General features: G+C 39.7%; 2 protein-coding genes across 2 annotated transcripts; both read left to right on the top strand.

The window, feature by feature from the left end:
• Positions 1-1,044: 1,044 nt before the first annotated feature.
• Positions 1,045-7,113, top strand: LOC133895794 (hydroxyproline O-galactosyltransferase HPGT1-like). The gene is made up of 12 exons (XM_062336309.1): positions 1,045-1,519; positions 2,028-2,091; positions 2,191-2,240; positions 2,448-2,641; positions 3,368-3,431; positions 3,504-3,576; positions 4,004-4,127; positions 4,902-4,989; positions 5,095-5,145; positions 5,264-5,335; positions 5,517-5,629; positions 6,611-7,113. The coding sequence occupies exons 1-12, from the start codon at positions 1,395-1,397 to the stop codon at positions 6,631-6,633; spliced, it is 1,041 nt and encodes a 346-aa protein (XP_062192293.1). The 5' UTR covers positions 1,045-1,394; the 3' UTR covers positions 6,634-7,113.
• Positions 7,114-10,883: 3,770 nt separating this feature from the next.
• Positions 10,884-17,102, top strand: LOC133895668 (mitochondrial carrier protein MTM1-like). The gene is made up of 10 exons (XM_062336133.1): positions 10,884-11,321; positions 11,412-11,486; positions 12,547-12,675; positions 12,774-12,833; positions 13,320-13,490; positions 13,729-13,822; positions 13,972-14,063; positions 14,162-14,311; positions 14,457-14,515; positions 16,449-17,102. Exons 1-10 carry the CDS (start codon positions 11,085-11,087, stop codon positions 16,576-16,578), a joined length of 1,197 nt encoding a protein of 398 aa, XP_062192117.1. The 5' UTR covers positions 10,884-11,084; the 3' UTR covers positions 16,579-17,102.
• Positions 17,103-17,689: the final 587 nt, after the last annotated feature.

Here is a 17,689-nt window from a genome sequence, read left to right on the forward strand (position 1 = left end):
TCTTATAATCTATACTTCTATATTCTTATAAATACATGAGTTCTAATAGATTCAATCAATCTTTATTGTTCATCCAAGTTAATTAAATAGCTACTGTGCAAATGTTAGATCACATTCCTTCTTCTAAAAATACATTCAATCTTCTATTATTTACAACATACCTAGACATCCAATATTTATCTTCTATATATTTTAAAAATAAATTCAACATCGCATTATTTTTCTTTTACACCTATACGCTTAATATTTATCTTTCATACATTTACTGTTGGTTTTCATCCCCTTACAAGTAGGTCACTATCTTGATCATCATCACAATATTACTATAGATGACTAACTCTGAACGATACGATCTCCTTCACCTTATATTCAGGTACTAGCCATTCTCATCATTTCTAAAAAATACATGATTATTTTGTGAATTTCGAATGTACAAATTTCTCTTTTTATTTTACGTGTGCAGTCCTGTAAGGAGAATTCCTGTAAGGAGAATGAGTTTGTTTCAAAGCATGTACCCTTTCTTTTCTTTCTTAATAATACATTCAATTATTTTGTGGTGTATTCTCCTTAGACTGCGTCCAACGATTTCCTTTCAGGACTAAAATCCCTTCACGATGGAATTTTCGTTCCCTTCAGCGCTCTAATGGATTCCCTTCACGGTTCCCGTCGCGAAGGGATTCCCAGGGTCATTCTCTCCGAACCGAGATTCTCTCTCCTTTCCCTTCGCGATTCTCCTCGAAGGGAAGCTGTTGGAGATGAGAGGAAATAAAGAGAATAAAAATGAGAAAGAGAATCGGGAAGGAAATGAAATGAAGGAAATATGGTTGAAAACAGTCTTACACGTGAAACTGCGCTACATTTCCTCAAATGAACGAATCTTCCTACCGTAAAAAGCTTTACAATTTATTCACGGTAATTGGGTTTATGTATCTACCAATCCGTAATAAATTATATATTGCTATATCAGTTCATTCCTAGTGGCAACAAATAAGCATGGATTGATTACCTGCTAAAAACCAAATCAATTGGAGTTATATATATATACACACACACATACAGTTCATCTCTTGCCGTGGCAGACAAATCGGACGAAACCATCTGTCCTCTTCTTCCTTCCTTCTCACGGCTTCATAGGGTTCTCCAAAATCCAAATCGCTTCAAGAGAAAAACCACCAAAACCGCTCGTAACGCACCAACCGGCCGGCCAGGCTCCCACCGTGTGCCACCACTCCCCCGCCGCGGCTTCTAGAAGCTTCCAGAACCCAACGCCCCTCGGCGGCGGTGTATGGAAGGTTCGTGAAGGCGGTTTCGGAGATCTCGGCGGCGGCCATGGTGGGCCCGTGCTGAGTGCGCGCGCGGGATCTGGGGGGGCAAGCGCCGAGCTCGAGATCTCGATGCAGATCCGGGAGGGCCCGGCGCGGCGGCCGGCGCCGTCCGCCGCGGGGGCGCTGCGGTCGCCGATGTCGGCGATGATGCTCGCCATGTTCGCCACCATGGCTTCCTTCTACGTCGCCGGCCGGTGAGTCTGCCCGCCCGCCCGCTCGCTCACCGCATTAGTCTTCTTCTTCGAAATGCTAGCTGGCCGTGGTTTTTCTCTCGAATCGATTGGTTTGCGTGTGTTACGATCGCTCTGGAGGAATTCTGGATCTCTGAATTGTTCTGGCGGGAGAAATGCTTAGTTTGTAAAGCGTAGGATGATCTTGCTAGGGAAATTCTTATCCAGCTGTTGGCGCATTTAAGAGTTATTGGTGAATTTTGGATCTCACCTGAGTTCGTGACAGAGATTCAAATTTATTTTTTTGTGTGTAGTTGATGTTTGCTCGTGATCCTACAGTGTCACAGTTAATGCTTGGAGCGTTTTTATTTTCTTCTGTGTTATTTTAATTTTGGAGAGACCTTTGCTTGATCTGGTCGACAATTTGTCGTAGTAATGGGAGAGGGCTCCTTTTTGTTTGCTTGTAGAAATGATTGAGTTTTGACCTTTTGCTGTCCCCGGGAGGAATATTTTGTTGACTTTCAGATTTCAGATTGTGGCAGGATGCACAGAACCGGGTTTACCTGATTAAGGAGCTCGACAGACGAACTGGTCAGGTGGTAACCTGAGATCCAGCCCTTTTGCTCTCCAGTGCTACTATCTACTTTATTGCTGAGTTGAGAGCACGAGTAACTGTTGTGTTATGTATAATTCAGGGGCAATCAGCAATATCAGTGGATGATACCTTGAAGGTTGTTGCTTGCAGGTAATTCTGGCCTTGCTGCTCCATTATTATGTAAATATCGCCTTTTTAATTTGCAATCTGTAAATTGTTCAATGCTTTGCAAAGTGTGAATGTTTAGTGTTTGGTGGTAAATTGGAGCTGGTGCACCTAACATACATAATTAATTTTATATGCAAATTTTAGTGCTGCAGTAAACCTTAAGTGCTGAGCATCCCCTCTACGTTTTAGGCAGCAAGGCAAGAGGTTGACATCACTTGAGATGGAGCTGGCTGCAGCAAAGCATGGAGGTTTTGTTGGGAAATATAGCTCTGAGACAAATACAACTCATTTTAAAAAGAAGCCATTAATTTTTATCGGAATAATGACAAGCTTTGGAAGGAAAAACTACCGTGACGCTGTCAGGAAGTCATGGCTTCCAACAGGTACACAACTTCATACTTGCATTTCTCTTGTGTCTAGATTTTGATACTTCTGACACACATTACAATAGTCACTCTTCCATAGAAAGTAATAATTATACTTAGATTTGGACATTCAGTTGTAATTATTATGTTACAGAGTTCTTATAGTACTTTTAACATAAGTTGCTTACTTCTACCATCAAATATCTTACAATTAAGAGAAAAGTTTTGTTTGCCAACTATCAGAATGTCGGCCAATGTATTTCTTGTTTGGTGTGCCCGCTGGAAAAATGATACCCAGCACTTGTACTAAATTGTGGTAGATGCAAGATAATGTTCCACTTAAAGGCAGAGACATGTTCATAAGTTGTTTATTTTGAGGAATGTATAAACACCTATTACTGAAAATTGCTAAGCACACTATATGTTGTTCTGAAGATTAACTAACACAATATGGAAGACTTGAATGCAGAGCTGCGTATTGGAAAATCAGTACCATTTGATCAGCAATCATTAGCATCTGGCATACATAGGTGGTTGAAAATCTAGAGGCAAATATTCCAGTTTTGATTGTTCTTGCAATGAACCACTGTGGTTGTGGTACCTTTTCTTTGAAGTAATATATTTAAAATTACCTTCAGTTGATAAAGATAAAAGCAGTCTATCTTTATTTTGTTGTTTTCCAATCTACTGTTGGGTAGTATATTCTCAGTTGCCTGTGTGGTATAAATTTACGTTTCTGCACAGGTTCAATGCTGAAGAAACTAGAAGAAGAAAAAGGCATTATAGTACGTTTCATAATTGGAAGAAGGTACCGTATACTCATTGCCCTACTGTAATGACCATATGAAGTCTAGGTATCTGATTGTTCTCGTGTTTTCAGTGCAAATCAAGGAGATACTTTTGATAGGGAGATTGATGATGAAAATAGGAGTACCAAGGATTTTTTTATCTTGGTAAGCCTGATTGAACAATTGCATCAATGATACTTAATGTTGATGGATGTCAATGATAACCGTTTTTTCCCTATTATGCTCTTCTCCTAGTGTTGACTGCAGATTTTAAATACTTTATTCATGTTTTTATAAACCTACTTTATTCATACTTGTTCCTATGTTTACATGCAATATGTGCTGCTTGAAATTCCTGCACCTTAGGATGGCATAGCCTTAATGTTAATGGCAAGGTTCAAAAGAGGAAAGGCTCATGACCAGTTAGCTAGTAATTTGCTACAATACTTCCCTTTGGATATTTTAGTATCAAAAGTTCGTTATGAGAGTTTCATTGAAAGTTGTGACAGTAAAAACTTTCTTACTCCTATTTTTTTTTTTAGCTTGGCCCATTCTTTTATTTTCAGTTTTTGACTATTAAATGACATTGCAGGACGATCATATAGAATCTGATGAAGAGCTTCCTATGAAGACAAAAAGTTTCTTTGCCAATGCTGCAGAGACATTTGATGCTGCATTTTATGCTAAGGTCAATGATGATATATACATAAATGTTGGTATGTGCCATCTGTTTCATGGCTCTATTAGTCGCTTGCATTTTTTATTACATATGGTACAATTCTGTAGAATCTAAGATACTTCCGGATGTTCCAAATACGTGTTATATTTTGGAACTGCAATGATATGACGTCATTCTTACAACAAATATGCTCGCATACTTTTCCGTATGGTAAATTTTACCTGCATTCATACTTACACAAAAATAACAATGTTTGGATGAGAGGGAATTGTAGCCATCTGATCGACACATTTCAAGGAGCATTATTATTGCCTAGTTCAGTGTTCGCCCATATTTTGTTGATGTGTTATGATAGTAGTGAACTTGTGACCAGGGTTTGGAAACCAGAAGTGACCACTGGTTCTTATTTCCAGCATTACTGAGCATCCAAAAATTTCGTTTTTGAATTTGAAAGGTGAAAACCAAACCAGACTAGATCTGGTGAAGCTTTATTTTACAAATTTGGAAATATAAGTTCCCCTGTTTGAAATTAATTGGTATGAAATTTCTTGGAGTGCACTGAGATTTCTAAAACGCTACTATCGTTTTCTGCCTCTGCTTGGGATAACTACTTTAATTAGCTGTGATATGTTTTACATGAAAAATTAAGATTGTTTTCTTTTGAACTTCGCTGATCTGTAGAAAAGTCAACCTGCATGCTCTAGAATACTGCATTCCTCCTTACACAAATGCTTGTACAGATGTGGTTCTGAAATACTTACAGGAATTCTACTTAACATTTAACATGGAACTATACATTGTGTTTCTGCAGATACTTTGAGTGCAATGCTTAAAACTCACTTGGACAAGCCTCGTGCCTACATAGGCTGTATGAAATCTGGCGAGGTTTTCTCTGAATCGTGAGTGTTTACAGCAATTGCTTTTGAGAACTTGGTGTTATTTTTTCAGTTAATGTGCTGTTTCTTTGTTTGGCAAACTTTTTCTAACAGCTTCCTTCAAAACAGAACTCATAAGTGGTATGAACCAGACTGGTGGAAATTTGGTGATGGGAAATCGTAAGTACTGCTTGCATTAAAAACATTGATTAGGTTATATGCATTGTGTATTTACTAGATGGAACATTCAAATCAATTACTGTCGTGACTCAATCTATTTCCATTTATCAAATAATAGGTACTTCCAACATGCTTCTGGTGAAATGCTTGTCATATCAAGGGCCATAGCTCAGTTCATTTCTATAAACAGGTATGCAACCTGGATATTGTGCACAAATTCTATATCTTGTCTTCCTTTTTGTTTCTTCCATCTGTACATTACTGCCTATCTGTTGTGGGGAACTCTCTCACAGTTTTCCGTTAAAAAAAGGATCTAAAAAGCAGAAATGAAAAAAATAATTATTTTTTATGGACTCCTTTTTCTATCATAGGTCTGTTCTCCGGACATATGCACATGATGATGTTAGTATAGGATCGTGGATGATTGGGCTTGCTGTGAAGCATGTAAATGAAGCAAAACTGTGTTGTTCATCATGGCCCTCAGGTTTGTCTACCTCCTTTGTGATATCTATTGACCTTATTATTGATTCCTTTTTCTGTTAAATATGTTGATGTTGTCTTTGATGATCCATCTTTCTTATTGTCAAGATTTTAGCCTTGATAAATGCTTCCTTGTAATGAAGGCCATTTGTTAGCTAGGAACTTTGTCAGATTCTCCTGGATCTATTCAAATCCTGTATTTGGACAGACATTATGTCTGTTAGTACTGAAACTTTGTGGACTACAGAAATAGAAAATACACACGGACAGTCAAATTGCATAATTTCCTTGAAGCTTCTTAGAAGAAAGACAGAGAATAGAGTCAATGGACTATAAGCTATGTTCAATGAAATACTTGTATATGCTACAACTGTAACCAGAATTTGTCTATGCGTAATAGGTAATGTCCTAAGAATGCTAAAGCTAAAGCATGTACTTCAGCGGATACTCTGGGTTATTTATTCCCATGGTGAAACCGGCCAGAGTTGTAGATCTTGGATGATCCTAGCAGTCAATGACCATTGGAGAATCACCGTGTCATAACAAGTTAACATAAAATGTTAGTTCAATTTTCTCGGTACCGTAGCAGGTTTGCCAAGTTATGGATTGTTTAGGGTTTGTACAGTGGGTAATGGCTTCAGGGCTAGTGGAAACTAGAATGACTGCGAATTAACTTGTTTGGATAAAACCAGCTGGCTGTTTTCCTGTTGCATGTGCGCTGAGTTCCCGAACTATACTGAAGATTCGATCCTGTTTTAGGTTCTTAATCTGTGGCCCGATTATTATAGTATGAGGCATGTTATGCATACTTCATTAAATTTGAAATAATGGTGGAAAAAGGATGAAGCCAAAGTCCAAAGGCAATGAAGAGGTCTTTGAGAATTGGAGAAACAAAATGAATTGATTTGCTATTTGAATTGATAGGTCATTTCATCACTAACTCTCACACATTTGAATTGGTTAAGCTCAAAATTTTATTTTGCAGGCGCAATGTGTTCAGCTCTGTGATGAACAGCGCTTTGCTGAGGAAGAATTTTGTGAAAAGTGTGTTAGGCTCATGAGTGTGCTGGATGATACAAACCATATACAGAGGAGATCAAATCGGCAGTGAGGAAATTTGTTTTCTTCTGCCATTTTCTGTGGCGTCCTTGGAGGAAGCTGGCTGTGCCAGTTCATACCAAATCAGATATCTTCTTTCCAAAGGAAACGTCTTGCATTTTTTCTTTGCAAGACCACATTGCTAGAATCATGAGTTCTAACAAAACCCAATCTGCAGATTGTGTCCAGCGTTTGCTTGTCATTTGTAGATGCCCACCCTTACCATTCTTTTCTGACGGACACAACCTTTGTTGGAGTGACAGAAATTAATAGCAATTCAGGAAATTATTTTACTCCAAAGGAATACATCCAAGTGTCTTCAGACTCGTTGTCATAAACCGATGGCTGTGAATTTTGATACATACATAAGGATACTTTTGAAGTCGAGAATATGCCATGTACAATTCTCTGCACCTTCAGAAGGAACCAAAAAAAAAAATTTCGTATAGTTCTTTCAGCTCGTTATTGTAGACGATACTGCATGGAAATCTCCCATAGCTTAAATGCGTGGAGGCCAATTTTGCATATCTGCGGCTTATTCTTCTATGCGTTTTTTATTTGTGAAGCATGTTTAACAAAAACAAGACAGGTTCAAATGTCCTGTTTAGCACCTGGAAAATTTCCCCCGTAATTGCGGAAATTAAATGGTGTCTTGTAGATTTTTTTTACAAAATTCTTATAAAATTCGAAACGTGACATTAGCTGACGAAGATCTGAAACCTGAAAAGAACATTTCAGGTAAGTAGGGTGGGCGGAGGGTTGGTTGGTCCAGTGTTTTCTGCCGCTGACAGTTGCAGTGGCTTCATGCAATGAATAGACCTATGAGTTGTGATGCACAACCGCAGGCCAAACACACTGTTTTTCTTGTGGTTTGCTGGCCAAGAAAGCTTCCTGGTCTCTCGTTCCCATTCCCATTTGTCAAATTTATCTGATCTAATGTATGGACAAATCGCTGCAGAAACTCTTGGTGAAATTTTTTTATGGGTGGCTAACAATTAGATAATTCATTTAATGGTGATAAGAACAGAAATAATATTTTTGCTTTATAGTATATTTCAGAAGATCTTTAGTGAGCGTAGATTAACATACTTCCATCAACAACAAATTCATGGAATGCTTGTGTTGAATTTCGGTTCTTGCGAGCATAAAAATTAAGTTATTGTTGATGTAACATATTGCCATATCAAATACTTCGCCGGGCTTGTGTGGGATTTGTGGAGGAAAAATAAAAAAATAGGAAAACAAAGTGATTAGTACGAATGAACAATAAATATATAAATAGCTAATATATATATATACACACACACACATATATATATAGATGGTCCATATGAATTTTATAGAATATCCAGAGTACATCATAATTACAGGATGTTTAAATGCCTAAACCATGGTTATAGGAACAGGAGGAAGAAGAAAAGACAAATTTGTATTGTGTGTCATATGACATTCATTAGTTAAAAAAGTTGCTTTTATCCATTTTAGCAAGATATTCGTTTTTGAAAATAATGCTACGAACTCAAACGCTTTACGTAAGAGTAATGCAGTTAATTAGTTGTTACATTAAAATAATAGAACATAAGTGGTACTTCGGTTGGTTGTAAACGTACTAGTATCGTTTTATTTTCAATGTGGACATAGATCACAATCCCTATTACTTAAAAAATATGTTATGGTTATTTCAAGATAGGTAAAACGTCATGCCTCCCGTCCCTACCTCTATTCGGCACTGGCAGGTGGGTCCTCAACATGTTCCCGTTTCGCTCCACCCGAGTCCCCCGGTTTTGATCTCTCTTTCTCTCCTGCCTCGCTCCGCATAACTCGTCTTCGCCGCAGTCCACACCTTGCCTCTAAGCCCACCATCCCCCACCTCCCTCCCCAGTACGGCCCCGATCCACTTCCGATGGCCGGCCATCACGCGCCCCACCTCCGCTTGGCTGTGTTGCCATGCCTCTCCACGCACCCCTCCTTTTGCTTCCCCTCCATGCCCGTTCTCACCCCATCAAAAGCTCGCGGCCTCCCGTCCTCCACCCCCTCGTCCCCGTAAGCCGTCACGCTCCTCCGCGTCCTCGCGCTGCACACGCTCTTCCTCCTCGCCTCGGCTGCCCGCGCACTCCCCTCCCTTCCTCATCTTCTCGCGCTGCCCCCGCTCCTCGCACTCCTCTCCGTCATTGCGCTCCTCCTCCTCCTCCACTTCATCGCCGTCGCCACCTCCTCCACTTCGCCACCACCTCCTCCTCCTCCTCCAAGAACCACCACCCATTTCCGGCGCTTTCGGCCCTCCTCTGCCCACAGTCATCCTCGCACTGTCCCTCCTCTTCTGGATTGTTGCCCTCTGGCTCCTCCCTTCCCCGGGCCTCCTCGTCCTCACAGACTCCGTGGGCGCCCTACTCGCCCATGTGCTCCGCCAGCCCATCCGCGTCCATCGCTCGCACACTCGTCCGCGTCGCCTCCACCAGATTCATCCAGATCCAGGTATCTTTCTACCTCAACGGCACCTCTCCTGTAGGCGCCCTCGTCTTCTTCGTCATCCTCCCTAGAGCGGCGTGGAGTGGAGGTCCATCCGGACCTAGCTGTTCATTATGCTCCGCAGAGCATTTTCTTTTGCGGCAATCCCTCTAATTCAAATGTTTCGTTTGGGGACGGAATGTTGTTTGTTGCGATTTGTTTGAAGCCAAGAATCATATTACAGTTGCGTTTGATCGATTCAAGTTTTCCTTTGGGGATGTTTGATCGCGTAGTGTTGTGTTGATTTCGATTTGTTTTGCATTCACCTAACCAGAGTACGAGACCACCCGTGACCCGTCTACCCCCAATACCTCTATCCAAACAACTCACTGCTCTTTAAGTTTTAGCATTTTATGGTAACCATAGTTTAAAATCGTACTGTTGATATGTTTCTATCACCGTAAGCATGGCGAGTTCATAAAGTCACTTGTTTGATGAGGACAAATGTTGGATGTAGCACTTAATTTGGTGTCATAAGTAGTTGATGGTAGTCATTTGTTGGTATAGCACACATATGCGCATGATGGACAAAAAAAAAAAGCCTTTCATTGCCTTCAGTGTTGATCGATTATGTGTTTGTGGGACTTTGTTTGTTTATCTATCTCTTGGAGTCTATGTTGTTGTGCATTTGAAAGCATCTGATCTTATAGTTTGGTTAGGAAATTATTTGTATAGTTTGTGGGGTCTATTTTCAGGCTTGCCATATTCTTCGGTTCTTGTACTTGACACAAACAATATCTATAGCATTTGTTATTCATATTCTTCATATTCTTCAATTCTTGTACTTGATGATTAATCCTTCAATTCATGTTTGTGCACAAACAATGACCACTGGCTACATTGTGGGCTTATTGGTTAGGTCCTTTGCTATTGCATATCTTTGTGATACTTTTATCTCCGATAAGAAGGCATTTAGCGGTGAGTATCATCTTACATATATTCTTATAGAAAGCTTGTGCCTAATTTCTTTTAAGTTAGATCTAAGCTGTTTTATTCTCTTAAAGTAAGTACCATTTCTAAGATTGTTTTCGACAAGGAGTGATGGCAAGCCATAGACATCAAGTTCTAGGTCTAGGCACATACCGCTGGACCTCTGGTCATGATAAACCCCATCAACCGTTAGAACTTCATTGTCAATTCAAGTGAATAGGTGAGAGAAGTTGGTTCAACGTCCATCTGCACCATCAAAAACAGAATTAAGTTAATCAAAAACTAGAAACCATAAGAACAATATGGAAGGAATCTTCTTGCATGTCCTCACTGACACAATGGGAAGCGGTGAAGTAATATCGATCTTACTGATACAGTGTAAAATTCAATCTACGTGTACGATCTGAATTACTTTTCTATATTATTGGAACTTATATATCAATCAACTTTGTATTACAAATTGATTTTTGTTTTATTACAATATATACGTTTGATCTATCAACTATTTTATCTCATGATTTTTTTTCTTCCGTTACAATATACATGCATATAACTAGTTTAACCAAAGGAAGCAAAAAAGAAAAAGAAACGGGTGAAACCAAATTCCAAATTCAAAGGGTTTTTAGTCCGAACCAAAGATGGAGATCGAGACACGAAAGTACGAAACTCTCCCAACGAAAAAAAAACCTAATTCTTCAACGCACGCCGCTCCCCACAGGACTTCTCTAGAAAGCGACACCGACCCCTCTTCCTCTCCTCCCTCCGTCTCCTCCATTCCAGGAGCCTCCTCCTCCTTCCTCTTCTTATAGAGAGAGAGAGAGAGAGAGAGAGAGAGAGGGGACCACGGCCGCAGCCGCACCGCCCACCTCCACCCGGATCGAGCCGGGCCGAGTCAGCTAGGGTTCGCGTGCCAGGCAAGCGCCATGGCAGGCTGCTCCAGGGGCTCGCTCCCCACCTGGATGACCGCCGCCGCCTCGCGGGTCGACCTCTCCGGCGGCGCCGCGCCGTCGCACCAGGGCTCCTCTCCATCCCCCTCCTCCTCGGGTCCCGCGCCAGCCGCGGGGGCGGACCAGGAACTCGGGATGGTCGAGCGCGCGCTCTCCGCCGCCGGCGCCGCCTTCCTCTCCGCCGTCATCGTCAACCCTCTCGACGTCGCCAAGGTCGGTCCAAGTCCTTGATGAACCTGGTCGCTAAGGCCAATGTTTTGCGCGTCCGGTTCGGTGGCTAACGCGTTTCGTGTCTCGATGCAGACGAGGTTGCAGGCGCAGGCGGCGGGGGTGCTGTACCACCACCCACCCCAGATGGCGGCGCTCGGGCCGGATGCGGTAATGACCCGATCTCATTCTGCGTCGCGTGGTGTGGGATTTGGTGGTGGTTGCCTCAGTGCCTGACCTCTGATTTCGAGTGTGGATGATCCAATCGTGCGGGTTTTATGTGTTTGGGGGTGATAGATTACGGCAGAATGCAAAATGAAGCTAGTGTTTCTTGTGTGTATGTGCAATTTTGGTATGATCATTGTGGGATTGGATAGGTCTGTGATGTGATCCAAATTTTTACCTTGATTTTCATTACTCGAGTGTAGGCCGTTTACCGTTGTGCTTGTTTGGGCTAAGAGCATGTATATTTCAGGACATGGTTTTCGTGATTTTCATGCTTGGCTAGAAGGGCAAGTAAGAAATGGCATAAGCGCGTAGCTTTGGTTTGTGTTTGTGCTGGTGATCAGCCGACCCCTTCACTAGCCCACCCAAATCAGTTCTGAGTTCATTTTCTTCCTTTGCTTGTTCAACAAGCTCGTTAGGGGTGTTCTGTGATTGCACAATGGTGGATGTGGGTTAAAGAGGTTAACTATGTTGCTCTTTGGTAGAAGATGGGATAGAGATGCTATTGATTGTGCTAGAAGGCGACTGGGTAAGTGTACTGCTGGTTGGTAGAAGGAAATTGTGATAATTTTGACAGGTGCCATGACCCTAAGTTTTAGCAAGCACCTGATTTTGGATGTAACCAATCTTAAAATTAATGCGTGTAGAGAACCCAATTTTTTTAGTTGACGTAGATGTTGACTCGTTAGTTGAAGCTATTGCCTTTTGCTCTTTATATCACATTGAAAATCTAGCTGTGGTGCATCCTGTCTTTTCTTTAAGGAAAATGGACAAGTAAAATTTGATGAAACCACTGACCATAATTTTATTGAAAAAATGCAATGCTCTTGATATCAGTGTTTTCAAAGTCCTACTTGATATTCTAAGATAATTTCATTTATGAAAAGGCTATTGATGCTACATTGCCAGTTGGTAGTCAACAGTCCCATTTCATTTTTATGGGTTTAATCCTCAAACAAGTGTCATAGACTGGAGGATTGATGCCGATGTGTGTCAATGTTTTCAGATTCTGTCTGAGTTCAGATGTTCTCCATCATGCACACGTGGTATCATATTGGGAAGTGAGCCTGTTTGCCCTCCTGATTGCTTCCAGTACAAGGGAACACTAGATGTATTCTTGAAAGTTGTTAGACAGGTAATGCAATGTTAATTCTTCTTGTTAGTCTCTCACATATAAGTGGCAACATTTGGTATGTAGTTAAACTTACAACTGTGCTTAATGGGTTCTTTCAGGAGGGATTCGGTAGATTATGGAGAGGTACCAATGCAGGCTTGGCATTAGCTGTACCAACCGTGAGTTCTCTTTAAGTACATTCCATTGTGTTGGACATAGTCCTTTGTTATTCTGTTAAATGTTCTATGCTGTTCTGATGCGTGGGAAACATATAGTTAGTAGTTCCAATCTGTCCTATTTGAAGTATTCATATCATTTGCACTTGGATTTTAAGATAAATTTAGCGCATTTTGTGCGTAGTCTGCTGAGATATGTATAATCCATCTTTGTAGAAGCTGCCTTATTGGGTTTATCTCTTATAGTAATCTGCACTTCGAAATAGTGCTTTGTATGTCCAAATAATTCCAATGCGCTAACTGAGGCCCATGGTATTATTATTTATCTTGGGTTTAGACATATCATTCAGCAATTTGTGGATCGTGTTATCTAAGATTCCCTCCTCTCTCCTCCCTTTTTCCTTCACACAACCTAATGTTTTGAAGCCACCTTACGTTGTATGTTTAAACTGAGTCTTGCTTGTTACTAATTTTCTTAATCACAAACAGGTTGGAATATACTTGCCTTGTTATGATATATTCCGCAACTGGATTGAAGATTTCACAAGAAGTAATGCTCCTGGCTTGACACCATTTGCCCCGCTAGTAGCAGGATCAGTTGCACGTTCATTAGCATGCATTGCTTGTTCTCCAATTGAGTTGGCAAGGACACGAATGCAGGTACACCTCCATCTGAAGTGTTTCATATATGGGTTCATGTCAGATCAACAATTTACAATTTAGTTGTTATGTCATAATCATATACATGAATTCATGTCAGATCATTTACTGTCTTTGATTTTTTAAGGGTCTGTTGGTCTTCGAAAATCAATTTTTTGGGCACTAGTTAGTCCTATGTGACACTTTTCCCTCCATTCAATTTTTAAAGTATCAAATAGTCACTATTCTATGGTAACAGGCATATAAAGAATTTCGACCTGGAGTAAAGCCTCCTGGAATGTGGAAAACGTTGGTTGGGGTTCTCTCACCGCTTGCAAGTTCAAGTCAGAATGGTATGTTGGTTTTATTTGTTTCCGTAAGTAGTAGATTATACAAATTCCTTTTAATTGGATGACATATCAGCAACATCTTTTCTTTTTGGTGGTCTCCAAATTCTTGATTCTAACAGCTTAATTGTTTTAAATGATGAATGGTGAAACAGTACAAAACTACCGTGTTCTGTGGACTGGGGTGGGTGCACAACTTGCTCGGGATGTTCCTTTCTCTGCTATATGCTGGACAACTCTTGAGCCGGTAAGTTTCTGCTCTCTGGGTCTTGGATATGTTATTATTTGCTAAATTCATGCCACACTTGCATGTTATGCATCTCACTTTGCTAACACCGCGTGCAGATTCGAAAAAAGCTGCTTGGTCTTGTTGGAGAAGAAGGTAATGCAGCGAGTGTATTGGGAGCAAACTTTGCTGCTGGCTTTGTAGCAGGTAGTCTTGCTGCTGGTGCTACATGCCCTCTAGATGTTGCAAAGACAAGGAGACAGATAGAGGTTTGTGTATTATTTCATACTTTTTATACTTTTATGTTCCATTTATTTTCACCTGCTGCCAGTTTCATATATTGGCATGCTCAGCATGACTTCACTGCTGCCTATTGTCATGTTCTTGTTCCTCTTTTTTATTTTTTTATTTCAGAAGGATATGGAGAAGGCAATGAGAATGACTACAAGGCAAACATTAATTGAGATATGGAGGTAAGGAGACACCTCATCCCAAACAAATAAAGTATCATTTTTTATGGGGCTGTACATTTGTTATTTTGGTTGGGCTGGTTTTGAGCTTTAAATCTGATGTATGGGTTAGTCAATTGGGCTTATGTTGGTGGAACTATGCTTTCCTACTTTGCCGACCGCACTCTAATAGCATTGCAGCCAAGTGCCGCCTTTGTTCAACAGCAGTTGGGTTCACCTAATTGATATATTTTTACAACCCAGTCCCCAACCCAGGTGTATGACATGTGGGCCGACCTGAAACTAGAATTCTTTTAAAACAGGTATCACCCCTATGAGTGCATGGTATGCAGGTCCTACTCAAATTCAGTATATAAATAAAAGAAAGGAAAATTGGTTTGGGGGACACTTTTTTCGTGAATTTGGCTGTAGGACACTGTTAAAAATTTCCTTGTCTGCAGGACACTCGGTTTTTTTGTCTGTAGGAGTAGGACGCTAGATGTCCTGCAGGCAAGAAATTTTTAAAGAGGACAAATTGCCCTAAAAGATATTAGATTAACAGATTTCAGAATATTCCCTGGACCTACTTTTGTGTGTAAAACATTCTGTGAATAGGGTCTACGGTGTACCCTTAAATCCGTGGACATGATGCGGACCATGGGCCATCATTTCAGTATCTGTATCTATTTATAAAACAATCGGAAGAAATATTCTCCAGAATATATGGCCCCTACTATTTTTGTCATTGAACGAAAATTCAATCTTTTGGGAGATTGTTCTTTGCTCAAACTCCTGTTGATATTTTGTCTTCCTAAATTCATCTAAAACCAGGTGACACCATCCGGTGCTATTTTTTAAAATAATTTTTAGATTTTACTTGCATTCATTTGTTGTTTATTTGTGTTAGTTTTAGTGTTTAGGCTTTGACATAGGAGTAGACCTCAAAAGCTAGCTAGAGAAAGACTTTAGCAAAGCTCTGACCAATCCAAGTCAATCCCTTGACCATACTGATTCAATTTATTTAAGTACATTGTTATAGCAATTTTTTTGCAGACAATACAAATAATGAATTTCTAAAATGACTGACTTAAATTAAACTAATAGGATCAATATGATCAAGGAGTATACTTGCCTTGGTCGAATCTTGCTAGGTCATGCTCTTGTTGGCTCTCGAGAGCCACTTCTTCTTAATGTCTATACATGAAACCAAGGGAACAAAAAAAAAGTAACAAATAAATACAAAAATTTCTAAAACTAATAGAAGAAATAATACCAAATCTTAGAACTTGGTTTTATATGAATTTAGGAACAATAATGAAGTTGTTCAGAGTTCAGATGGCCGTTGGAAGATTGAATTAGCATAAAATGATGAAAATAACTAGGGGACAGTATTATTCAGGGAATATTCAATATTGTCTTTGGATTATTTCATAATAACTGACCCAGGGACCAAAATGCGGGTCTGTGTTCACAGTGTTTTCCAGAGCCTACTCTTGTCTTAGCTTCATTTTCCTAATCAGAGAGGTCCTGGCTGGGGAATCTTGTTTGTTTTGAGCTTTTACCTAGACTTGTTAAAGAACTGGTGTTGAACCTGCACTTCGTTGCAGAAAATAATCGTTTTTATGTATTTTAGGACGAAGATCTGTATTATCATTGATTGAAAGAATTATTAAGAACATTGTAGATTTGTATTATGCATAATGTAGCCACTTGAATGTTTAGTTGTAATATTTCTAAGAAATTGTAGTAGTAGGTTTCAGATGTATGATCTAATGAGTTTCCCTTAGGTACATTTATGTCCATTAGATTTTGATTAAATGCTAATGACAATGGGTGATGTGGGGCTCTCTAGTGCCATGTTTTTCTATTAGCTCTAGTTTAATTGAGATAATAATACTGATCTTATATACTAATTGATTTACTGCACACTTATATTGATTTTATTTTGTCTGGGCAGGTCTGGAGGCCCGAAAGGTTTGTTCACTGGTGTTGGTCCGCGCGTTGCACGTGCTGGCCCATCCGTTGGAATCGTCATTTCCTTCTACGAGGTCGTCAAGTATGCTCTCCATCAAAGGCACACTTCATGACCCAGATTTGTCAAAAAGATGGAAATCACTTCTCCCATGTTGTAAAAAAAGGACCTACACTGTTCCGCTAATGGTTCCACTTGGGTACTCTGAGCTTTCGGCGGCGGCAGGGTGACGTGTAACTTGGAGGATCGAAGTGCTCAGCAGTCCAACAGGCTTTTTCATGGACGCTGTCCAATTTGGCCGAAGATACCATTTTGATCAGTTTTTCCATTGAGCGGGCTCCAGTTTTGTCAGGTCGTTTGGACAATCGTCTAAGCTTGTCTTTCAGACGAAGTTGGAACTGCTTCCATTAACTTAGGTAGACGCTGTACTTGAAGGTGTAGCGCTGACACTGATCAATAATACCTTGCACTTAGTATCCTCTGAACAACAGAAGAAATTTTTGCAGTGTTTTTGTCTCCAATGTCGATGATTTAATCCCACCTTATCGAGTGGGCTTTTAGTTACCTTAATTTTAGTGCTTGCTACAAGGTTAAGCTGGGTATGATTATTATGATTTGATCACTGGTGAACATGGTTTACTTGTTTAAATGCATGATCTCAGGTAATGTGCAACTGTTTGCCCTACAGCAGGATGGTGTCGAACACCTACAGCCTCTGCCGAGATGCCTAGATCGGGATTTTTTTATATTTTTAAATCAAAACATTGCAAATATGTTGTGTTTGTTTTGAAAAATTGCAAATCTAGACATATGTTGTCTGTTGGAAGGGTGATAATTTTAAAATAAAAATATTGTATTCTAATGCTCTCAAAATTCAAAACATTATTAAAATAGTGATGAAAATTTTTGAAAAAAAATTTGTGGCATACAAGATGCTTTTTTAAAAAAATTCAACTTAGAAAATTATTTATGTAATGAAAAAAAAGATTAATTTTTAAATATAAATGTTTTAGAATTTTTTATAATTATTTTGATAAGTTTTAAATTTTAGATACAATAGAACATAATTTTTTTATTTTTTTATTTTTGAACCTATCGCTTCTTGGAAGGACAATAAACTAATTGTTATGTGGCCTATCACCCTTTCAACCGGTAATAGGAATCCAAATCTATAATTTTTTCAAAATAAATATATATATACAATTTTTAAATTGAAAAGAATAAAA

The sequence above is a fragment of the Phragmites australis genome, chromosome 16 (genome assembly GCF_958298935.1).
Source record: "Phragmites australis chromosome 16, lpPhrAust1.1, whole genome shotgun sequence".
NCBI classification, from domain to species: domain Eukaryota; kingdom Viridiplantae; phylum Streptophyta; class Magnoliopsida; order Poales; family Poaceae; genus Phragmites; species Phragmites australis.

Bases quoted from the DNA above. Each gene is read 5' to 3' on its own strand.
- LOC133895794 (XM_062336309.1), top strand. From the start codon at position 1,395: ATGCAGATCCGGGAGGGCCCGGCGCGGCGGCCGGCGCCGTCCGCCGCG. The intron at 2,092-2,190 runs GTGGTAACCTGA...TGTATAATTCAG, and splicing joins TCGACAGACGAACTGGTCAG to GGGCAATCAGCAATATCAGT. The intron at 3,577-4,003 runs GTAAGCCTGATT...ATGACATTGCAG, and splicing joins CCAAGGATTTTTTTATCTTG to GACGATCATATAGAATCTGA.
- LOC133895668 (XM_062336133.1), top strand. From the start codon at position 11,085: ATGGCAGGCTGCTCCAGGGGCTCGCTCCCCACCTGGATGACCGCCGCC. The intron at 11,322-11,411 runs GTCGGTCCAAGT...GTCTCGATGCAG, and splicing joins ACCCTCTCGACGTCGCCAAG to ACGAGGTTGCAGGCGCAGGC. The intron at 13,823-13,971 runs GTATGTTGGTTT...ATGGTGAAACAG, and splicing joins TGCAAGTTCAAGTCAGAATG to TACAAAACTACCGTGTTCTG.